Source organism: Gossypium arboreum, chromosome 1 (assembly GCF_025698485.1).
Source record: "Gossypium arboreum isolate Shixiya-1 chromosome 1, ASM2569848v2, whole genome shotgun sequence".
Classification (NCBI taxonomy): Eukaryota; Viridiplantae; Streptophyta; class Magnoliopsida; order Malvales; family Malvaceae; genus Gossypium; species Gossypium arboreum.
The window spans coordinates 1,618,709-1,644,734 of record NC_069070.1 but is presented as its reverse complement, the minus strand read 5'-3'; the positions used below and the strand labels follow the sequence as shown (position 1 = coordinate 1,644,734).

Below are 26,026 nucleotides of genomic sequence, written 5' to 3'. Positions count from 1 at the left end.
TTTAAAACTATTAAATATGTTAATCAAAACGCCACTTTTATAATTTTATCCATTATTTTAGTTTCCACTTCTATTAGTACTATTGGATTAATCATTTATCAAACAATTAACTTATTTTCATTAGACCCAAATTGCAGCATAACTTTATAATTATCATTTTATTATTAAGCTCAATTTCTCTCATAATCTATTAAATTGTCACATTTCTTGATAATTTTTTATTGTATTAGAAAGTCTTTTAGAGAAACATTCATCATTTCTTGAACATTTGTTATTCACATATAAAATGAAACAATAAAACAAATAAAATATGATGTATTTACTAAAATATAATTATTTGAAGTCTACTCATACCTGTAGATAAGTGCGAAAAGCCATATTCATATCTAATGTTGTGTTCTGATTCATAAGTAACGCCAAATTTTCTTATGCTGAGATGAATAGGCACTACCATGCAACTCACAAGGTCACCACCTTCAAACTGACAGTCCGTTACTGGCCAATGAATCAACCACAACATTGTGTTATCGTTAGTATGAGGAATTCCAACGAAAGTTGAGCGATATCTCAGCATGATCTTTTTTGTCTCATTGAAAATGTGGACAGTTGGTAGAAGCTCCAACATTTGATCACTAGCTAAAGAGAAAACAATGCATAAGCTGAACTGATGGATCTTTTCATCAGGATGAGATGGTGTTGGCAAAAAAAAAGAGATTCGATGCTCGTTAGTGCGATGCTTAAACCCAATCGGAACTTCACTTCCTACAACGAATGTGCTTGTTATACCACATTCCTGCAAGACCTGATCCAAAAAAAAACATGTTAGATGATTAAGTAGTATGAGAGAAAAAATAGATTTAAAATTTAACTTGGAGAACTATTGGACCTGTGGGGTAGCTAGCCTTATGCTGTCTGTTAGGTAGCTAAAAAGTTGCAGTCGATTTCTGTTAATGGAATCCACGTTGAATAATCTTCTAATCTCTTCTGCTTCAAAGTTTTCAATTGGTTCCAACTTGAATATATCTTCAACCTCAGTCAATTTTTCACATCCAAAAATAACACATCGTGTGGAAGAAAAGAAGCATGGAAGAATTACCGTATATCCTTGAAATGGAGAATTGCCTCCAAAAATAAAGTTGCACTCAAAAACATTGAACAAGACCGGAAGCTTTGGAATCATTTGGAGTTCAGTGCAAGAAGTCAATAGAAGTTCATCAAGTTTTGTAAGGTTTTTTAAGCTTCCGGGTAGGTAATGAATTGGGTTTCTACTTAAATTTAAGGATTTCAAGGAAGCCAAGTTACAAAGATCATTGGGCATGACATCATCAGATAATTTGCAACTTTCAAGGCTTAACTTTACCAAAGAGCCCGGTAGAGATGCCCAAGAGAAACCCAATCCTTTGCTTCTTTTCAGTAAGAGCCAATGCAACCCCAATCTTGATTGATATATGGAAGTTTCATCTAAATTAAGCACCTTCAATGATTCCATCTTATGCAACTCCCTAGGAACATCATCAAGTCTTGAACATCCAGATAAGATAAGCTCTTCAAGTGATATTAATGAACCAATTGTCCTTGGAAGATGCCTAAGACTAGTGCAATCTTTAAGGTTCAAGAAAGTAAGCATCTTTAGCTCACCAATGGATTGATCAACTTCCACCAAATTTATGCAATCTTTGAGCATCAACTTCTCAAGGCTAGGGAGTCCTGAAAAGCTTGGGGTTTTAAGAAGGCTATGTGAATGGTTGAGATTAAGGATCTTTAAATTTGGGAGACACTGCAAAAAACAAAACCCTTCTGTTATAAATGTATTATTGTTTCACACACACACAAAGACGGAAAAGTAGTATATATCATACCTCTGTATCCTTCCAAACTTGTTTAAGTTTACTGTTGCGCATGTCGAGAACAACTAGTTCATTGATATCAAAATCCACCGGAAAATATTGCATACAAAACCCATGCCAACGTAACCATCTTAATCTTTTGGGAAAGTCTTTGAAGTCTCCTTTAAATCTTACATTATCCAGTTGAAGCAGTTTAAGTCTCTTCATCTTCGCAAATGCTTGAGTTTCCATATCAACATCATTTGACATGAGAAACTGACTTTTGGAATGCTTTGGAAAATGCAGAGTTGTAGTTGTCCTTTTAGCCTTGGTCTTTTGCAATACTTTTAAGTCAAGTGTGAGACACTTAATTGTTTTGGAACCCTGTATCAGAAAAACTTTTTAAAAATAAAAAGAAATCTTATAAAAAAAAATAGTTTACATGCATAGAAGAAAAAAGTTGAGTAGAATGATATTTCTTACAATCTTTTCCCTTATTACATCAAATGCGTCTTTATGCCACAATCTGCTTCGTTTTCCAATATCAGAAGATTCTTGACGAATAATTTCTCGCCCCATATCTCTAATCATTTGGTGCATCATTAACTTCTTGTTTTCATTGATGGTTAAGAGAGACCTGCCTACTAGATTTTCAATTCCAATTGTTGTATAAAAATCACAACCATCTAGAATTGTAGTCGTGTAATCTCTATCCTTCCCAATGAATAAACAAACTATGTCAAGGAATAAATTTTTGTCATGGTCGTCTTCCAAAGAATCATAGCTTATTCTTAGAATCTTTTGAATTTTATTGTCAGGGATTTCTTCCAATTTCTCCAATGCACTTTTCCAAGAACTCACACTTTTGCTAGATAATGAAGAGCCCAAAACTTGAAGAGCTAACGGAAGCCCACCACAATGTTTCACTAAACTTCTTGCATATGCCATTGAACTTTCAGGCACAGAGTTATGGCCAAAAGCATACCAATTAAAAAGTTGTAGCGATTCACTTGAAGCTAATTCTTTTACTTCAAATAGCTTGCTTAAGCCTCCACAATTAGCTAATGCTTCTGAATCAAACATTTGGCTTATAAAATGTGCATTCAATAGGCATCGGTTTCTACTAGTTATGATGATTTTACTTCCCGGATGAAAAGGAATTTGAGTTCCCATTAGTTTTCTTATTTTTTCCAATTCATCAACATCATCAAAAACAAGAAGAACTCTTCTACAGCATACAATTTCTTTGATCTTGTTAATTCCATTATCTATATTGTATATTTTATGTGATTTTTCTTTAAGAATATCTGAAATAAGTTGTCTTTGCAAACGAACTAAGCCATTGCAATCTTGACTTGTTTCTCTAACATCAGCAAGGAAACTAAAACTTTCAAACCTTGAGATGTTTTGATTGTAAACAGCTTTGGCAATGGTTGTCTTCCCAATGCCTCCAATGCCACAAATAGTTGCAATGCCAACTTTATTTGCTCCATCTTGTTCTAACCACTGATTAATTTGTGTCACAATAAAATCTATTCCAACTAAATAAAGAGGGACATACAAAGTAATAAGATGAAGTTTATTTTGAACTTCTTTAACAATATCTTGAATGAATTGCGATTCATGCCTGCAAAATTTAAAAAAAAAATTCAAAATATAACTCAATGGTGAATTCTTGAAAATTAAGTAAAAGTTATTAATGTGTTTCTCTTTTCTTACATATATTTTGATTATTTTTGTGAGATTATATGTTCAAGTAAAAATAATAAGTTAATGCAACATTTCAACATATATGATAGAATTATTACATTCAATGTATGTAAGTATATATGTTTGAGGAATAATTGTGTTAGATATATATTGTTTTAAGTTATATTATGGTATTGCTTAAGTTTATGATTTAATTTGTATACTTTTTATGTGATCTAATTTGCTCCTGCTATTATTATAGTGCTATTATTATAGTAAATGATTAACACCCATAATTATTTTAGTAATTGATGTGACTTTAAAAAAAAATACTAATTCTAACTCTTAATGTTGAAATAGAAATTTGTTTTTGTTAAAATAGTATTTTATAAAATTCATATCAATATTTTAATCTAGATATTTAATGATATTAATTACTTAAAATAATTAATGACATTATAAAAATATACTGAACTGAATTATATTAAAAATTAAAATATAAATATGAAATATAAAAATTAGGCATGAACAACAAAAGCTAGAATACAACTATTTTTTATATTGAGTACCATATAAGGTGGAAATAGAAAAAAATGTTAGAATAGCAAATTATATTAAAAATTAAATATTAAATATTGGCATGATAAAGTCTTAATGAAAAGGATTGAAGTAACCGTATGAAACTTGATTATGTGCATAACGTACCTGTCTTGTAGAACCATGCCTCCTATATCCGCAACTTCTTTTAAAGCATTCCTCCATCTTTGTACCATGGACTCCAAGTTTTGTTCATGTTGGGTAAATGCTTCTGCATAACTTCCCGTCTGGTTCTTGACTTGACTCGGATCCACATCATAGAAAACTGGCAACACAATGTGTTTAGAGGATTTCTTGTGCTCCAATATCATTACAAGTTCGTTAAGACACCATGTGGATGCAGCATAATTCTTTGAGAAAACAACGATAGAAATTTTGGAGTGGTGTAGTATTGCTTTTTCAATTTCATCTTTTATGTTATTCCCTCTCTCGATTTCCTCATCATCTCTAAATGTTTGAATTCCTAAGCGCACCAGAGCTGTGTAAAGATGATCCGTGAAACTTTTGCGCGTATCTGCACCTCTAAAACTCAAGAATACATGATAAGTACATCGCGAGATTTCTGACATTGCCATTGAAGAAGAAAATGAAGTCGTCCTGTATTTTTTTATGTAATAACAAGGTTCCAGCATATATATATATATATATATATATATATATATATGAATGGCAAAGCAGATATTATTAGCAGTCAAGTGGCAGTTCCCAATCCATGGTGGGTCAATCCTTCCACCAGTTCACACAATTGCCCGAAGAAATTCTTATCGGCCATGTTGTTTTTTTCCAAATCTACCAACTTGGGTTACTTATTCTATATTATGAATTTTGCTTGACAAATACAATGTATTGATTAACTTGATGGTTCTAGCTAACACAACACGTAATATAGACATCATCTTTAAGCTAATATTAGTAAAAATACTATGAAGTTTGTTGTATTTTAAGTTGGAATATATTTTGTTCGTCTTTTTAAAAAATAGTAAATTAATTTTTATATGTTAGATTAAAAAGTAAATTAATTTTATTAAAAAATTATCTATTTTATTGTTAAAATTGGTATAATCAAGAGGTACATATTGTTGAAAATTGCATGGTTTTGCAGCATTAAATTGCTTGGGAGATTGTTGACAAATTGCATGAAATCCATCAATTTTGACTAAAATGTCAAGAATAGGAGGCGCAGATTTTGCACCGAAAATTGACTTGAAATTTTAGCATGGGATAATTTTTTTTTTGGTCATTGAGATAATGGGCTATTTATGGTTTAGTCCTTGAATTTCAATTATAAATAGGCCTTTCCATTTCTCATTTCAAAACATCCCAACTATTCTTTCTCACTTAGTTTTCTCTCTTCTCCCATTTGAGAATTCTTAAGGAATTCTATTTGTTTGTAATATTTTGGAGATAGTGAAGTTATCATATGGTATTAGTGCCCGAAGACGTAGGTATAATTTACCAAACCTCGTTAAAACTCTTGTGTTCTTTCTTGTCCTATTTTTCTTTCAATACTTGAGGGTATAATAGTAGTATTTAATTGTACTATTAAATTACGATAAAAGGGATATTCTGACTAAGGAAAGACTTGGTACTTAAGAGATCCTTGTGATTCACCTCTCTTTCCTGGGAATTGAACTTTGTGTGATTTTTTAGTACAATAATTTACACGCTTCCAATCCTATTGTAACAACACATGTGGCATGCCACATGCAAATGTCTAGTTATTTCGTCAGTCACATTAGTTTTTAACAACAAAAATAGATGAAATTTTTAATAGAAAGGATAAAATTTTCTTTTATTTAATGTATATGGACTAATTTATTTATTTAAATAAAATGAGTTAAATACAATTTAACTCTCAATAGAATCACCTCCATGATACTTTTACCGGCTAATACTAGTGGATAACACTCAATAACTAAACTACAACCAGAATATATCACATAGACGTCACATTAAACATTCAAATTTAGTATAGTAAAGAGACCATTTTAGTATCTATGCATGAGTAAAGCATTAATTGGTTTTGAAAAAAAAATAGTGATTAAATTAATCAAATCGTTAATTTTTTATTTGATTTGTTGGCCTTAAATTGAAAATGAGAATTGAGAGGGACATAAGAGGAGGAGAATAATTCCCAAGTAATTGGTGTGGAAAATAGTGGCACTAGAAAACGCGTTTCAATCTCTTTTCATTTTGGAGTCATGCTTACGTTCCAAGACTTTAGACTATTAGCAATAAAAGAGGGGCTTCAACAAAATTATGGCCTAAATTCGTGGGCTAACCAATTTCAGTGCAATAAAAGTAGTGAAGATGATGGGATAAGGTTAAGGTTTACATTGTTGGTAATGCAAAGTGGAATCCCTCATAGCCTTCAAATTTTTTCCTTCACAATATTTTAGGAAGAACTAGATTCAAATAATATTTTTTCATGATTGTTTTTTTCAATAATATTATCTTTAAAATTTGCATTTATATTTTTTTTAAAATTATAATATGTCCTACTATTATGTTTAACAGTTAATAATTATTCTAATAATAATGTTAACAAAAAGGTTGAGCACCAAATGGTCGATAAGTACTAACAAGCTCATGGTCTAAAGTCTAGATCGAGTAGCACTATTATCCAAAACATAGTGAAACAAATTAATTCTTTCTCCGACGTTTGTTATATAGAACTCTACAAACTAGTGCTACTAATTATCAATTTTATTGTTGTGACTCCATAACTAAAATTTAGCTGATCCCTTCATTCAAGAGTGTAATTATTCGAATAGGATCATGTCTCTTTTATTGTGGAACATTAATTCATTTTATTACATGGACTTGTTCATAAAAATTCTCTTAAAATATAGAACAAATATAAGTTGAGTGTTCTGATTTAAATATTTAATTTTTAAGAGAATATATTCTTACCTCATTATGCATTCTCCAAGATTTATTTCAAATCCAAACCGATGTGAGTTGGTAGCCATGATGGAAATCAATTCTCTAATAATTCAAGGAGTTTTTTCCATAAGTAAAAGGCTTTCGTAAAAGTATTAGATAAGTAATTGATAAAAAATTTCATTCTAAGGGCAACTAGCAAAGAGCTATTTAATATTTTTCAACATTCATGAAGGGTTTTTATGTACTTTTATTGAATGTGTTAGAGTAGTTAGTTTGTTAGGAGTTGTTAGTCTGGTGCAAATAAGTAGTTACGCTAATGAGAGAGGATAGTCAGTAGTAATAGTCAGTAGTAATCTTCTATAAATACCTTCTGTATTCCTTAAAGAGGTTGAGCTTTTGAAAATTCAATATAGGAGTTTCTTCTTAATATTTCTGATGTTTACCTTAGGTTCTTTCATGGTATCAGTTGCCTAGATCCTGGTGGTTGATTTCGCTCCGTCTGCATGGATCTGACTGTTGAATCTCCGACTACTGCTACTGCTCATGCTTCTTTCTCCAATTCTCGGCTGATCCATAGCTTCTCGCGTCATGACACTGTTAAGCTCGACGAATCGAACTTCGTTCAATGGCAATTTCAGATTCGACTAATTGTTGAAGGATATGACCTTCAAGGTTTCTTGGATGGCTCAATTCCTATTCCGCCGAAGGTTGTGACGATGGCCGACGGTACTTTTGCACCGAATCCAGATGTGGTTTTGTTCACGCAGCAGGATAGGTTGCTTGCATCGTGGCTTCTATCCACGGTTAATTCCTCTATTCTCTCTTACTTTATTTCTACTAAAACTACATGTGATATCTGGAGTGCTGCCAGTCATTTGTTTGCAACGTCTTCGGTTGAGAAAGTGGCTCAGATCTGGCATGACCTTTATGCCGTTCGGAAAGGTGGATCCACAGTCAAAGAGTATGTTTCGAAGATTAAAACTCTTTGTGCGCTGCTTGAGGCTTCGGGATCTGATGTTTCTGAGGCAGAAAAAGTGGAGGTTCTCCTCGGTGGTCTTCCTCCTGAGTTTGATTCGGTTTTCATGCTAGTTTCGATCTCGTCGAAGTCCTTGTCATTTCAAAAGCTAGTGGATGTTTTGATGGTGTTTGAGAGTCGGCAAACGAGGGCCGTGCGTGATGTTTTTATGGTTACGCATGTCGTCGAAACTCCTGCCGATTTTGAATCGCGAGGTGTGCGTGGTGAGAGATCGTCGACTGGAGCTCGTGGCGGTCGTGGCTTTCAGACGAGAGTTCAGTGCCAGATATGTAATCGTCTGGGACATGTTGCACAGAGGTGCTACTATAGATTTGATGAGCATATGGTGGTTACGATCGCATTGTTGTGGCTGGTGGTGGAGCCGTTCGTGTGCGTGGTTATCAGTCACTGCCATGTACTGAAGGTGGGCAGTGGGTATGGCAGAACCCACCTGCTGTACGTGATTATCCATAGCCCAATTGAGCTGGTATGTCAGTTGGACCGACTGGTGCCTATCATGCACCCCGTATGTCAGCGCCTCGTGCCTATGCACCTGGGCCCTATGTTCATCCTAGCAGGCCTGTTATGGGCCAAGAAGCCCAGTTTTATACTGCTGCTCCTAGGCAGAATGTGACGGGTCACATGCTTGGCCCAAGCGATCAGCAAAATGGGCTGACTCGTGGTACTCAGTATGTGTCCCAACAGTCTCCTGGTTCACCTGTAGCGAATTTTGTGAGTGTTTCGACTGCTCCACCTGAGGCTCCATGGCGTACCGAACCACGTGCTCGAGTCTTTAATGTTGATAATTCTCAGAATATTGGTTTGCCTCGTATTCCAGATTTTTGTGCCTCTGATTTTTCAGACTCGTCTCAATTTGACTCGAGTCATGTGCCTACACAAGTTGGGTCTTCGTCCTGGTATCTCGATTCTGGAGCGTCGCATCATGTTTGCCAGAACACTGCGGATTTAAATACTACTACTCCTTATTCAGGTACATCTGAACTCTTAATGGGGAATGGATTTCCTACTATAATTTTGTCTGTTGGTGATACAGTTATTTTTACAAATTCAAAGTTGTTACGGCTGACTAATGTGTTGTGTGTGCCAAGTATACGCAAGAACCTGTTGTCTGTGCCTCAGTTTGCTAAGGACAACAGTGTGTTTTTTGAATTTCACCCATCTTGCTGTGTCATCAAGGATATCCAGACGCAGGAAATCTTGTTGCGGGGCCAAGTTCGTGATAGACTGTATCACTTCTCCGTTGCATCACCCGGGTCATCAACTAAGATGGCTCAGGTTCATAATGTTGGTTTTTAAGCTTCTCAGTTGATTCCTGATAACTTCACACTATGGCATAATCGACTAGGTCATCCGTCAGCTAGGATTGTTAATGGTGTTTTAAATAAATGTGGAATTATGTCTACTAAAAAGAATCTTTCTAATATTTGTGTTGCATGTCAGAAGGGCAAGTCCCATAAACTGCCGTTTCCTAGTTCGAGTACTGAGTATGTGGAATTGTTTGAGTTAGTCGTTTCTGACTTGTGGGGTCCTGCCTCTGTGGCATGTGAAGGGAATTTGTACTATGTTTCCTTTGTGGACATGAGTAGTCATTTTACTTGGATCTACTTGATTAAATGGAAATCTCAAGCAATAGATTGCTTTCGTCAGTTTCAGAACTTGATAGCCACTCAGTTTGGGAAGCATATTAAGAAGTTTCAAAGTGACTGGGGCGGAGAGTTTCGTGCTTTTACTTCTATTCTTGCTGAACAAGGGATTATTCATCGCCTCTCGTGCCCTCATACTTCTGAGCAAAATGGGGTCGCTGAACGGAAGCATCGGCATATAGTGGAAACGGGGCTCAAGTTGCTTGCTCAGGCAAATCTCTCTATGAAACACTGAGGTTATGCTTTTAGTAGCGTTGTTCACCTTATAAATAGATAGCCCACTTTTGTCCTTCAAGGTCAGTCACTGTATCAAAAGTTATATGGGTGTGTTCCACAATATAGTCACCTCCGAGTTTTTGGCTGCTATTGTTTTCCATATCTGCGCCTGTTCGTCGGTCATAAACTGGATTTTCGATCTCAACCATGTACGTTATTAGGTTACAGCTCTCAACATAAGGGTTATTTTTGTCTTACACCAGACGGGCGGGTCATTGTTTCTCGTCATATTGTTTTTGATGAGCATCGATTTTTATTTTTGTCTCCGTTATCAGATAGTGATGACTCATCTCGGCAATCTGCTGTGTATGTTCCTGTTGTTCAAGTTCTTCCTTCTAGTTCACTAAATCCGCAGACTCCTCTCCCACATGTTACTTCCACACCCTCTCCTGTCTCTGATTTCGCATGTACTGCTGTTAACTCTGGAGTTGAGTCTTCGTCTGACACTTACGTGTCACTAGCAGATGTGACCGCTTCACCTGGTACTGATGTTTCAGGAGATTTTCGTGACAGTAAATCTGCACCTCTGCTCTCTTCTGAGCATCTGGTATCGGGTCAAGTGCCGTGTGCATCTTCAGGAAATACACATGCTATGGTTACGCGGTCAAAAGTAGGCATTTTTAAACCAAAGGCGTTGACCGCCGAAGCTGTTGATTTTGAGCCAAGTTTTATTGATGAGGCTCTTGCTCACCCAGATTGGAAAGTTGCTACTCAAGCAGAATTTGATGCACTCCTGGCTAATTCGACCTGGGAACTTGTGCCTACTCCTCCTGGACGAAAAGTGATAGGGTGTAAATGGTTATTTAAGATTAAGAGAAACCTTGATGGGTCTGTTAGTCGCCGGAAGGCTTGGTTGGTTGCTAAAGGGTGTTCGCAAGTAGCAGGCTGTGATTTTACAGAAACTTTTAGCCCTGTGGTTAAGCCGGCTACTATTTGTGTCATTCTTTCTATTGCGGTATCGAGGCAATGGCCTCTTCGTCAGGTCGATGTGAATAATGCTTTTCTTAATGGAGAGTTGGATAATGAGGTGTTCATACATCAGTCGCCCAGATTTGTTCAGTTTGATTCGGTTGGGCAGCCACTTGTGTGTCGGCTGAAGAAGGATTTGTATGGGCTTCACCAAGCCTCTAGGGCTTGGTTCGATAAACTCAAGCAGTTTCTAGTGTCTATTGGGTTTATCACCTCTAAGTCTGATGCCTCTCTTTTCATTCGAATTACAACCGAGGTTGTGTTATATATTCTGGTATATGTTGATGATATAATCATAACTGGTAATGATTCAGCTATTATAGCTAGGTTTGTTGATCAGTTGAATGCTGAATTTTCTCTCAAAGATATGGGTGAGTTGCATTACTTTCTTGGGCTTGAGGTTACCCGATCATCTGCTGGGTGTCTTCACTTATGTCAGAAGAAATATGTTCGTGATCTTCTTGCTCGTAGCTCACTTTCTAATGCAAAACCAGTTCATACACCTATGATTAGTTTACCTCGGTTGTCCAAAAGTGATGGCGATCTGCTGAGTAATCCGACTGAATATCGGAGTCTTGCTGGGGCCTTGCAGTATGTTGTCCTTACCCGTCCTGATATTGCATATGCTGTTAACCGTATTTGTCAATTTATGCACAGCCCCACTACTCTTCATATGGTTGCTTTGAAACGCATATTGTGATATTTATGTGGTACTCTTGATTATGGTATTGTGTTTCGTCCTTCTACCCGGTTATCGCTTGTGGGGTATGATGATGCTAACTGGGGGTTGGATTTCGATGATCGCCGGTCCACATCTGGTTACTGTATATATTTTGGTCAGTCACCAGTTTCATGGTGCTCTAAAAAGCAACACGTTGTCTCTCACTCTACAGCTGAGGCGGAATATCGAAGTCTTGCTGCGGCTACTAGTGACGCCACTTGGTTGCTCTCTTTGCTTCAAGAGTTACAAGTCTCGTCTATTTATACTCCCACTATTTGGTGTGATAGTTCAAGTGCCATTGCTATTGCTGCCAATCCTGTTCTTCACTCCAAGTTCAAGCATGTGGAACTTGATCTGTTTTTTGTTCATGAGAAGGTTGCCGCTGGTACTATTGTTGTTGGTGAAGTGCCTACCTGTGATGAAGTAGCTGATATTCTCACCAAGCCTCTTTCGCATACAGTTTTTACTCGGTTTCGATAGTTCCTTCGGGTCTTACCGATTGAGACGATGGATGCATGTTAGAGTAGTTAGTTTGTTAGGAGTTGTTAGTCTGGTGCAAATAAGTAGTTACGCTAATGAGAGAGGATAGTCAGTAGTAATAGTCAGTAGTAATCTTCTATAAATACCTTTTGTATTCCTTAAAGAGGTTGAGCTTTTGAGAATTCAATATATGAGTTTCTTCTTAATATTTCTGATGTTTACCTTAGGTTCTTTCAGAATGGAATAGATTTTTTTTCCTAATAGAGGAACCACGGGAAGCAAAATGTTTTCCAAGAATATTCTTACCATATCTACTTAAAATGTAATTCACATCTTGTTCTTCAAAGGAAAACCATAATAATTTCCCCAGAATCTCTATTTGAAAACCTGAAAATCTTTTAAATCAACCGAATCATCTCACTTGAATACTTTATCAGCTTTATACAAATAATTCTTTGCATTAATAAATATTGTTTGCACCCACTTTCATGTAGAATTATTTCTCCCATGCAGGGAACGGTCTCCATGAATTACTGCCATCTTTCGATTTAGGATGAGTAAATTTCAATGAGTAATAAATTTTTTGATGGAAGCGATATCTATTTTGATGATATGACACGGTTTCTTTTGATCCAAAAAAGACGATGAATGACATGAAATTGAACTATGATTTTAAAGAAGGGACTTGAGTTTATATAAGATATTTATATAGGCAGTAATTCAATTTCCTTTTCCTTGTTGGAAAAGGAATTCCATTTTTGATTTTTAATTTGTTGTTTTCTTATTGTTAACTATTTAAAAAATAATTGCATTTTAACCTGCAAACTTAAATCCTAAATTATTATCTTTATGTGTAACACCCCGAATTTGGGCCTAGAAGTATTGGGCCTTGAGTGGGGGTCCGTAAGGAGGTTGTATATAGGTATTTAATTGTGCAATGAAATGAAACAATTAAATGTTTGCTATTAGTGGTTAATGGCTTTGAGAAGTGTTGGAGAAATCTTGGGTTCAAACTTGGGCTTTAGCAAAAATTTTGGTATTAAGTGAAAAAAAAACCTGGATGCTTGGATGAGGGTTTTTAAATTATTGTGTTAAATAAATGACACAAGGAAGCTTGTAGTCTAGTGGTTGTGGTGTCATTAAGGTTGTATGGGAGCCTGGGTTCAAGCCTTGGCTCTTGCAATTTATTTTGTTTTTTTTAAAGGGAACCTGGACTTTGGCCTTTAGACCTTATAATTAATTGGGGATAAAATATGACACAAAAAGCCTTGTGGCTTAGTGGCAAGTAGCGTGTGGAGCATTTAAGGTGAGGCATAGGTTGAATCCCATGGCAAGCAAGGAGCATTTATTTTGCTAACAGGAGGCGGCAAGAGTTGGTGTTGAATTTAAACTCTAATGTTGGAGGATCCCACATCGGAAGCTAACATAAGAGTGGTTGTGAAGTCGGCTTTAAATAGAGGAACCATGAAGAGAGTAAATGTACCTTTCTTGGTGATCCCTTTCATTGTATGGCGTGCTCGTTTGGGTTGGGCGTCGGCTAAGAGTGCTCGGAGTGTGGATTAACTCCGGTCTCCTATCAGTGTGTATTTCTTACTACTCTAGGCTGTAGGATGGCTACTTGAGACATGATGGGTCGAAAGGGGTCATGTGGGCCTAATGGGCCTACAAGCCCAATTGGATAAGTTGTTTGATTGTGTAGTAAATTTGGGCTAGGCTAGGTGAATCTAATATTTGTGGCTAGATTTGGGCTAAAAGGCCACACGAGCGTGTGGGCCCATTTGGGTGAGAATGGGCTTTAGAGCCATTAGTATTGTTATCCATGTTTAAAATACTTTGGTTTACAAAATTACCAAAATACCCTGCTTTGTAAAATTACTAAAATACCCTTGGTTTATAAAATTACCAAAATACCCCTAGTTTGTAAAATTATCAAAATACCCCTAGTTTGTAAAATTACCAAAATACCCCTAATTTGTGAAATTACTGAAATACCCTCGACCTGTAAAATTATTGAAATACCCTCGACTTGTAAAATTACCAAAGTACCCTCGATTTATAGAATTCTTGTTTTACCTCGATTTGTAAAATTACCGTTTTACCTCGATTTATAGAATTACCATTTTACCCTCGGTTCTGTAATTACTATTTTACCCTCGATTTATAGAATTACCGCTTTTACCCTAATTTACATAATTACCATTTTACCCCTGATTTACATAATTATCGTTTTACCCTCGATTTACAAAATTACTAAAATACCCTTGGTTTGTGAAATTACCGCAATACCCTCAATTTGTAAAACTACCAAAATACCCTGTATGGTAAAATGACGAATATGCCCTTATGTTTCAGTATGGTGATGTGCTTAGGATTTACATATATTGATATTGGAATAGTTAAGTTTGAGTGATGTGGTGGTTATCGTAGGTGATTGATTATGGAAACGTTTCAACTTCAACCCGTAATGTGTGTACTAACCCTCGTAATAGCTTAGATTAATATTTGCTAAAAAGCGAAAGCTTCATATTTTAGTGATTTGGGAATTAATATTTAGATCTATTTTCACGCATGTTTAAGTTGGATTCACAACGGATATGGGGTAGGAAGGTATTTGGAACGTTCTTCAACGAGTAGATCTCTTGGTAAGTATTGAACCTTCTTTCCATTTGTATCTTGTGGTTTAAGAAAAGTGAAAACCCTCTCGTCGACTAAGGCTAAAAGGGTTTTTGGTGTTATTTGGTTTGTTGGTGCTAGTGAGGATTAAAGGCTACCGATCGAGGAGTGTGTGAAAAGCTTGGATCATCGGAGTGACTAAATCTAGTCATCAACTTGCAAAGGTATGAACCCAAGGGCCATTGTGGATGGTGGCGAATGTGTAAGTGATGATAATAGGTAGTTTTCGATTTGGTTTAATATTAACATGGTCTAATCTATAAGTGGTTGATTATAGGAGAAATCGCATAGGAGATCTCGTCAAGGAATATCGCAAATCAGGTGTGTAACGAACCCTTTTCATAGTTTAAAGCGATGAATGCCGAAAAGCCGAAATGCCGAAATTCTGGCATTTCGAGGACTTGTGAGCAAGCGAACGCTCACTAGTTAGTTAGAATCGATGAGATTATGATCGGGAACATTGGAAACGGTAAGAACGTGATTTTTGGCATTCACGGTAAGTTGGGCCTCGAGGGGCTGCAATAGGGCCCAATAGGCTTTCGGGCCCATTTGGGTAAAATTGGTAGAAAACGGAAATCTGTTAAATTGCATGATAAGACTGTTAAAACCGTTATGGAATATAGGCTAAGTGGGCCTAGACGACAGAATTGGCTAAGTAGGGCCCATTAGGGGTTTTAGGCCCAATAACTCGATTTCGCTAAAAATGGGCCAGAATCACTGTTTGCACCCATGGATTGTTAGTAATCGTTAATGAACATGGAAACCCTAATTTTTGGTAAAATTACGAGATTACCCTTATAATATGAAAATGACCGTTTTGCCCCTAGGTAAAAATGACCATTATACCCCTAGGGTTTATGTATGATTTTAATACATGGGATTTTGATAAATATGGTATGTATGATATGCACATGAAATGTATGCTATGCACATGATATGTATGATATGCACATGAGGTAATCATAAATGCATTGGGTTGGGTTTTTATATGGATGGAGGAAGTGAAAAAGGGCTTATGCCCCAGTTATCAAAAGGGCTTATGCCCCAGTTATCAAAAGGGCTTATGCCCCAGTTATTGAAAGGGCTTTTGCCCCAGTTATTAAAAGAGGCTAGGCCTCCAGTTATATGATAAAGCAGCTATGCTGCCAGTGGAGAGTTTGGCGGGGTGGGTCGAGTTAATCCCCACATGGTGTGTTGGTTGGTACGGGTGGAGAGTAGCGGATGGCGGGTTGAGTAGTCTCCCCAAATGGGTTGCATTCTTTCATTGAAATTATATGTGACATTGAAATGGGCCTAAGGGCCATACCGTTTACAGTAAAGGCTTCGGCCCAGTAATATGAAATATGAAAAGGCTTCGGCCTAGTATTATGAAATATGAAATATGAAATATGAAAAGGGCTACGGCCCAGTGCATGATTGAGATTGGATTTGGGCTTAGACCCAACAGGCCGTTATTGTTTTGGGCTCGAAAGGGCTTGTTGCACACCGAGTTTCCAAACTCACCCCCTTTCCTTAACCTTGCGGGTGAGCCTTGATGTGGGGACTTGGGCGGAGGGATTCAGAGTGGCCACGGTGATTGTCTTTGGACTTTTAAATAAGTGTTGGTTTTCATTTAATTTCCTTTAATTATTATTTATTTTGGGTTGTAATAAGGCCAATTTTAACTTTCCTTTTATTTATTTTGAATTATTTTAATTTTAATAACTTTAAAATTGGTTAATAATTATTCAAATGGGCTAGACTTAGGACGTGTTTTCAAAATGATACTTGTTTTCAAAATATCTCAACACCACGATTAATCGATTTATCAAAGACGCCCACTTAAACAAATTTAAACTCGATATAACAAAGTGTGGCTATGGTAGTGGGCATGTCTAGGATTGGATCCAATTAAAGAGCTTGGTACTTAAGCGACCTTCATGGCTCACCTCCTCTGTCTCGGATACCTACACTGGTGCCCGACTTCCATACACTTTGTTAACTCAATAAAATGTATGGTTTTAAAACACTAAAATGGAACGTGGGTTTTCAACTCCAATGTGGCACGTCAGATTCGGCCATAACGTCTGGGCCGGGTTTGGGGTGTTACATTATGTTTACTTTTTAATGATAATTAACAAAAATATTTGGTTTTAAAATTTTAATACAATCAGTGAAACACAATTCACATACATGAATGATAAAATTTGACGTGATTAAATAAATATTGAATTTTGTTATATCTTTAATAATGAATATAGGTAAAATGGTAATAAATTGAGATTTTAATGTCATTTAAAACGTGTCAAATAAATATTAGATTAGATATTCAATATTAACAATTAATATATATTAATTGAATTATAAATGAGTGTAGAAATTCAAAATTGTAAAAATTTATATATATTGAATTAAATGATTACCATACATAATTTTATTCAAATAATAATAATGAAAAAAAAAAACCTGAGTGTTTAAGACAATTTTGTTGCATTTGTTTGTTCTATGATCCAACTATGGTAGGTAAGCATGATGTAGGTTCATCGTACTCCCATCCAGTAGCTTTAATTTGCTCTAATGGAATTGAAAACGAATCGATCCTTTTAACTTCTTTTTCTTCTTATTCCTTTTCATCATCGGAAATCGACTTTATTTCTAAAAATAGATTTGGGTAGATTTTGGAGTTCCAATCAATATCATCGATATACATATCTGTTGCATTACTTGGCAACTTATTTGTGCAAGGAAAACGATGATAATATTCCCAGAATCTCTGTTTGGCTTCTTGGAAAGCTTTTAAACCAGCTGAATCATTCCATTCGAATACTTTATCAGTTTTGAACAAATTGTTCTTTGATTCAATAAATCTTTTCCATGGCATTGCACCCACTTTTATGTAGAAGTTTCATGCAGGTAATGGTTTCCATGAATTACCATTATTATTCCGTTTGGGACGAGTAAATTTCGGACTGTAGTACCTTTCTTGGCGATTATAATATCTTCTTTGATAGTATGGCATGATTTCTTGTAATCCAAACAAATAAATAAACTGAAATCGCTAATGATATGAATTTACAGCAGGCGGACTTGTTGGGTTAATATAAATTATCAGAGTCAGTGACTCAATCCTTTTCCTTGTTGGAAAAGGAATTCTAATTTCAGTTTGATTATGATTTCTATTTTCTAAATATTTGTGTAATAAAATTATTAAAAAATATTAATTATACAAATTATTCTTCACATTAACAAATATTGTTCATAACATTACACCTATTTTGATGCAGAATTATTTCTACCATGCAGGTAATGGTCTCCATGAATTATTGTCATCTTTCGAATTAGGATGAGTAAATTTTGACTAGTAATAACTTTCTTGATAAACATGATATCTATTTTAATGATATGACATGGTTTCTTTTGATCCGAGAAAGACGATGAATGACTTGAAATTGAACTACGATTTTAAAGAAGAGACTTGAGTTTATATAAGATTATATAGGCGGTAATTCTATTTTGACTTTAACTTGATTTTAAGTTGTTGTTTTCTTATTGTTAATTATTTAAAAATAATCACAATTTAACTTGCAAACTTAAATCTTAAACTATTATCTTTATGTTTACTTTTTAATGATAATTAACAAAAATATTTGGTTTTAAAATTCTAATACAATCAATGAGACACAATTCACATACATGAATGATGAAGTTTGACGTGATTAAATAAATATTGAATTTTGTTATATTTTTAATAATGAATATAAGTAAAATGGTAATAAATTGGGATTTTAGTGTCATTTAAAACGTGTCAAATAAATATTAGAGTAGATATTCAATATTAATAATTAATATATATTAATTGAATTATAAATGACTGTTGAAATTCAAAATTGTAAAAATTAATATATATTGAATTAAATGACTACCATACATAATCTTATTCAAATAATAATAATGAAAAAAAAAACTGAGTGTTTAAGACAATTTCATTGTATTTGTTTGTTCTATGATCCAACTATGGTAGGTAAGCGTGGTGTAAGTTCATTGTACTCCCATTCGGTGGCTTTAATTTTCTCTAACGGAATCGAAAACGAATTGATCCTTCTTAATTCTTCTTCTTCCTCTTCATCATCGGAAATCGACTTTATTTCCAAAAAAAATTTGGGTCGATTTTGGAGTTCCAATCAATATCATCGATATACAATATCATCAACCATTGCCTGTCTCCAGCCTTCATGAACTTCAGCATATTCAAAACAGGTTGGTTCTTCTTGAGCAACTTGAGCCCTCTCATAGATGTCAGTCAAAGGCCTTGTACCCCTGACTGGTTCATCGTCAATATCCATATTAGGACCATTTTGGTCACCCTCAATCTGATCAGCCATCAATTCTTCAGAAACAGCCTCTGATTCACTTCTTTCTCAGTTCCAGCTTGCTTTTTCATCAAAGACCACATCTCTGCTTACTTGGATTCTATTTGTTAAAGGATCTAAGATCCTATACCCTTTTTTAACCAGGCTATAGCCTACCAGAATACCAGGTTGGGCCATTTTTGACAGCTTATCCCTCTTCACTGCTGGTGTGTGAGTATAACACAGGCAGCCAAAGATCTTCAAGTGAGCCAAAGATAGCTTAAACCCAAACCAGGCCTCAAATGGAGTTTTGTGAGCCAAAGCCTTGGTTGGGAGCCTGTTTTGAAGGTACACAGCAGTGTTAACTGCTTCAGCCCACAGGGTTTTGGGCAAATTCTTCTCAAACAGTAGACACATGGCCATATCCATTAAACTCCTATTCTTTCTTTCACTGACCCCATTTTACTGAGGTGTGTAGACATTGGTCAGCTTATGTTTGATGCCAGCATCACTGCAGAGAGCATGAATTTGAGCTGAGGTGTACTCAGCTCCATTGTCTGATCTGATGGCCTTTAGTTTGCATCTTGTTTCTGTTTCAGCTGCAACCTTAAACTTCAAGAACACTTGAGCTACCTCAGACTTGTGCTTCAAAAAAGAAAATCCAGCAGTATCTGGTACAATCATCAATGAAAAAAATGAAGTACATATTATCATTGAGTGATTTAGTCTTCATGGGGCCACACACATCAGTGTGAACTAGTTGCAATCTCCCTAAGGCTCTTCATGCCTTGTTGGTAGGAAATGGTAGTCTAGCCTGTTTTCCAAGTTGACAGACTTCACATACCTCATCTTTCTCAATCGAGTTGGTGAAGTTCTCAACTAGTTCCTCACTGACCATTTGAGCCATCGATCTAAAATTGACATGACCAAGCCTTTGATGCCAAAGCTTAGATTCTTCAGTAAAAGCAACACAGGCTGAGTGTGAGTCACTTGGCCAGTTGACTTCAAAGCATTTATCAATCATAGTGACTGTCATAAGGCTTGATCTATTTGGATAAGTAATTTGGCACTCCTAGCCCTTAAACACAACTGAGTAGCCTTTTTCAAGTAGTTGAGCTATGCTGAAAAGATTCCTATCAATCTCAGGTACCAATAGCACATTTGTGATAACCTTGCCACCTGTGGTAGTGCATATCAACACATCGCCTTTTCCTTCAGCCTTGATAAACTGACCATTGCTAATTTTCACCTTGGTTTTGCAGCTTCTATCCAAGGTTTTTAAAATGGTTGCATCAAGTGACATATGGTTAGTGCAACCACTATCCAATAGTCATTCTTTTGAGCCATTTTTGTGACCAGCTAAACATGATACAGCAAAGACCTGCTCTTCATGGTCATTAATGTCTTCAGCCACTCGAGCTTCAATATTCTTGTGTTATGCTTGATTCTGCCCAGGTCTCCCTTTTTCTTTGCAAACTCTTTCAACACGCCCTTTCTTTTTGTAATGTTAACATTATGCATCTGGTCTGAACCAGCATTTGGCCTCTGGATGACTAGGCCATTTACAGTGTCTGCAGGGTTGATCCCCATTTCTTGCAGCATCAGGCTTAGGCTTACTTCTCCAGTTCTTTTTGCCTTCGTAGGCAGAGGTGCTTGAGGCAGCTTTGGTCTTGGCTTGAAAAGCACCTTCTTGATGCTCCTCCATCCTGCTGGCTCTCCTTTGCTCCTGAACATAAAGGGCATTAATGAGCTCAGTTAAGGAGATGCTTGCAAGGTCTCTCGAATCCTCAAGGGATGAGATTTTTGCCTCATATCTTTCAGGCAGTGTTGAGAGCACCTTCTCTATTATTCTTGCCTCACTGAACTGTTCTCCTACCAACCTTATGCTATTGACCACTGCCATTATCCTATCTGAGTACTGCTTCACTATCTCTTCTTCTTTCATCTTTAAATTTTTAAAATCTCTTCTCAAGTTCAGCAACTGCTGCTGCCTTGTCCTCTCTGTGCCTTGGAACTCCTCCTTGAGCTTGTCCCAGGCTTACTTTGGAGTTTCACAAGCCATGATTCTGGTAAAGATGACATCTGACACACAGTTTTGGATGCAAGACATGGCTTTATGCCTCTTGATCCTCTCATCTGCGTGTTGCCTGATTTGAGCCATTGTGGGATTTGCTCTGAGTGGAGCTGGCTCAGCATCAGTGTTCGCTACTTCCCACAGATCAAAGGCTTGCAGGTAAGTCCTCATCTTAACCACCAATATGTGGAACCCTTCACCATTAAAAACTTGTAGTGCTGCTAGAGAAAAGCCTGATGAAGCCATCGATTTTGAAGGTATATAATGACAGGTCCTGATGGTCGTGAAACTAACTATAAATTCGACTAAGGCAAGTGCACCTATCAAATAGTAGTATAGTTCTGGTGAGACTGGAAATATCGTATCCACGAGGACTAAGAGTACTAGTAATTACTATCTTTTTATTATCTAACCTAAGAAATAAAGTGTGTTTTTTAACAAAAACTAATTATCTAATTTAACTAAGACTACGATAGAGATAAAGTTGGAAAATACTTTAGGAAAAATCGATGGGAAAACAATACCCAAGGAAGAATCCACTTAGACTCCTCTTATTACCTTTGACTTAGACGGTTTATTCATTTGACTTATTCCTTAGAAATCCCTAATTTATGTTACTATCTCTCTCGAGACTAGAAACAACTGACTTTAGGTTGATTAATTGAAATCTCTTTTTAATTGAAACCTCTATTGTCGCATTAACTCGATTTATGGATTCCCTTATTAGATTTGACTCTAATCCTGCAGATTTACGTCATCCTATCTCTAGGATTGCATTCAACTCCCCTAATTATGAATGATCTACTCTTAAATAGGGACTTTTTCTCCACTGAATAAGCACATCAAAAACCTGAATTAATACCTGGAATATTAAAACAATAATTAAAACTCACAATTAAGAATAAGAACAAATATTTATCATATAAATCAAAGGGTAATAAGATTCATCTTAGGTTTCATCTCCCTTAGGTATTTGGGGAGTTTAGTTCATAATAATAATGGAAAACATCTTAAAGTTTGGAAAACAACAAAACATAAAGAAACCCAAAGAACTCCTAGGAGATTGAATGGAACTCTTCAGTCTTGATGTCGATCCTGGCTCTAAGATGATTCTGTTGGCTTCTCTTGAGTGATCTCTACCTCTAACCCTATGTGCCCCATCAATCCTCCTCTAGGGTGTTTATATAGGCTTTAGAATGCTTGCAAACCCTCAAAAGTACCCTTTTCCGAATAGAACTAGGCTTGGGCTCGACAAGGACACGACCGTGTGCCATGCCCGTGTACAAGTGTTTCAAATCGTGTTAGAGTCTATTAGATAGACACGAGCATGTGATCTACCCGTGTGAGGAAGTCCAGGCCGTGTTGTTTTCCCATGTTGACCTATTTTCTCCATTTTTGGCTCGTTTCTTGCTCTTTTTACTCTCCTATGCTTACCTAAGTATAATATATGAAATGAAATGATTAGGAGCATCAAATTCCACAATTTTAATCATAAATCATCCAAAAATGTACTAAGCATGGGATAAAAATATGTATAGTTTATGACTTATCAGGTCTATTAACACAAAAGCTCTAGATACCAATTGTTGGTGTTGAGAGGAAGGAACATGCAAATTCAGCAGAATCTTGAGCAGCAAGGCTCGTAACTTGCTGAAGAAACAAGCTGTAATTTGAATAGAATTTTTTAAAAGGATAAAGCAAAGAAAAATGGAGAGTGTATATGGAAGAATTCTGATGAATTTCATTCATTCTCAATATTGGCATAATGCCATTACATATATCAAGCGTAAGTCAAACACTACAAGCAAATTTTACCTAAACTATCACCTAACACTACTATAACTCAATTAAACTTGGTAAATTAACTTGTACAACAAAGCAAAGTTGATTTTCAGCTCAACCACTACCTAATTACATCAATCATCAAACTAACATAGTTCAAGATGAACAAGATTACATTACACCAAAAAAATGAATCAAAAAGAACTAAATGACAGTAGCTTCACTTGGTTCTGCTGTTCTGCATGGCTTGGTGCGCTTGGCCAGCCCCTTGGTGCTGCATGCTGACCAACCTTCAACACTCTAAATTTGAGAGACACTACAAATAGAAAAGAAAGAAAAGAAAACCCTTCATTTGTATATTATTGTTTCATACACGCACAAGAAGAAGGATAATTATTATATATCATACATCTGTATCCTTCCAAACTTGTTTAAGTTTAGTGTTGCGCATGTCGAGAACAACTAGTTCATTGATATCAAAATCCACTGGAAAAGATTGCATACAAAAACCATGCCAACGTAACCGTCTTAACCTTTTGGGAAAGTCTTTGAAATCTCCTTTAAGTCTTACATAATCCAGTTGAAACAGTTTAAGTCTCTCTTGAGTTTCCACATCGACATTATTTGACATGAGAAACTGGCTTTTGGAATGCTTTGGAAAATGTTGAGTTGTATTTGTCTTTTTAGCCTTGTCTTCTAGCAATCCTTTTAGGTCAAGTGTGAGGCACTTAACTGTTCTGGAACCATGCATCAGAGAACTTTAAAAAAAAAATTGATAAGCTACCAAAATAAATTTTTTTAATCACCTTCTTAATACTTTTTTGGATGATTAATTAAGTACATGAGTGAATTTGATGCTTCTAAATTTTTAAATTCATGTTTTTATACTTAGAAGAGCATTTGGGAGTGAAATGAGAAAAAAACGAGCCAAAATCAGACAAATAAAGTTATTTTCAAGAGCCACATGGCCTGTGCCTTTCCACACGGGCTAGATTTTTATGCTTTCTGGGCATTTTAAAGTCTATAAATATCAATTAGAAGAAAAGAAAAGGGAGCCATCAAAGAAGATCGAAAAAAAACTCAAATAACTCCATTAGGAGCCAACTCGGAAATAAATCCCTATCAAGATTGAAGATTTCCTTTTAATTTCTTTCAAAGTTTTTATGAGTTTCTTTATGTATTGTGGTTGAGATGTTTCCATTCGGGATTATGAATTAATTCCCTAAATACCCAGGGAAGATGAAACCTATGATAGATCCTATTATTTAATTTCTATTTTACGTGATAAATACTTTATTCTTGTTCTCAATTATGTGTGCTTATTTCTTCTTTTAATATTTCTGGGATATTAATTCATGTTTAATGTGCTTAATTCAGTGGAGAAAAAATCCCTGTTTAAGAGTAGATCTAGCATAATTGAGTGGAGTTACATGCAATCCTATAAATAGAACAACACAAATCTATTGGATTAGAGTCAAATCTAATAATGGAATCCAAAAATCGAGGTAATGCGATGATAGGGGTTTTAACTAGAAAGAGATTTCAATTAATTAACTTAGAGTCAGCTATTCTTACTCTCGAAAGAGATATTAATATAATTTAGGGATTTCTACGTATCAAGACACAAGTGAATAAATTGTTTAATTCAGATTTATATTAATAGGTGAAGTTTAGGTGGATTATTGCCTAGGTATTGTTTCTCTCATCGGTTAATATTTGATTATTTCCTCGATTCATTCTCTATTGCGTTCTTAGTTAAATTAGTTTAGTAATTTTAGTTTTAAAACCCATCACTCCAAACTGTTAGCTAAATAATAAGAAAATAGTAATTACTAATATTTTTAGTCCTCGTGGATACGATATCTTTACTGACTGTAGCTATACTATTGTTCGATAGGTGTGCTTGCCTTTATCATAAATTTTAGTTAGTACAGAAAACACATATCAAGTTTTTGGCGCCGTTGTTGGGGACTAAAATATTAGGAAAACTTTAATTTTATTAACTTAGCCATGTATTTTATTTTATTTTATTTTTTTTTAGTTTAATTTTTACATTCTAATTTTTCTTTTATTTGTTTCTGGCAGGTTCTTTTAGGTTATAACAAGAAGAAATCCATCGGGACCATTACTGTTTGATAGCGAAATTGAAAGTACTGTTCGTAGAAATCATATAGATGAACAAGAGGACATCATTATTACTGAGAAGATGAGTGATAATCAGAATATTCAACTACCTCCTGCAACTGCTCCTATTTCTCGTACTATGTACGATTATGCCAAGTCCACTCTAACTAGGACTGAATCAAGTATTGTCTGACCCACTATTGCTAAAAATAATTTTGAACTAAAGTCAAACACTATTCAAATGGTACAACAGTTTGTTCAATTCGATGGTTTGCAAGAAGAAGATCCAAATACTCATTTGGCCAATTTCTTGGAAATCTGTGATACTTTAAAGATTAATGGCGCCACTAATGGCGCCATTCGCTTACGGTTATTTCGTTTCTCATTGAGGAACAAAGCTAAACAGTGGTTGAACTCTTTACCACGAGGTTCCATCACTACATGGGCTCAGATGACCAAGAAATTTCTACCAAAGTACTTCCCACCGACTAAGACAGCCAAGTTGAGGAACAACATCTCTTCCTTTGTGCAGATTGATTTAAAGACATTATAAGATGCATGGAAGAGATACAATAATCTATTAAGAAGGTACCCTTACCATGGGTTACCTCTATGGCTACAAGTTCAAACCTTCTACAACGGTTTGAATCCCTCAACTAGGCAATTAATTGACGCAGCAGTCAGTGGTACCCTGAACAATAAAACACCCGAAGCGGCTTATGAATTTATAGAGGAGATGGCATTGAATAATTATTAGTGGCAAGTTATGAGGACAAAGCCGATAAAACCAGTTGGTGTCTTTAATTTAGATGCAGTCACCATGTTATTGAATCAGGTAAAACAATTAAATAAGAAAATTGATGGTTTATATCTTTCTACGCAGGTACATCCGGTGATGTAATGTGATACAAATGAAGGAGGA

The 26,026-nt window shown here is 35.7% G+C and overlaps 1 protein-coding gene across 1 annotated transcript; it reads right to left on the bottom strand.

Annotated features, from left to right (window-relative positions):
* Positions 1-220: 220 nt before the first annotated feature.
* On the bottom strand, positions 221-4,740 carry LOC108481839 (disease resistance protein RUN1-like). Its single transcript, XM_053025874.1, has 7 exons — positions 4,221-4,740; positions 2,310-3,453; positions 2,172-2,210; positions 1,860-2,102; positions 1,431-1,777; positions 887-1,340; positions 221-802 (listed from the first exon to the last, which is right to left on the bottom strand). The coding sequence occupies exons 1-7, from the start codon at positions 4,685-4,687 to the stop codon at positions 323-325; spliced, it is 3,174 nt and encodes a 1,057-aa protein (XP_052881834.1). The 5' UTR covers positions 4,688-4,740; the 3' UTR covers positions 221-322.
* Between the last annotated feature and the right edge of the window lie 21,286 nt (positions 4,741-26,026).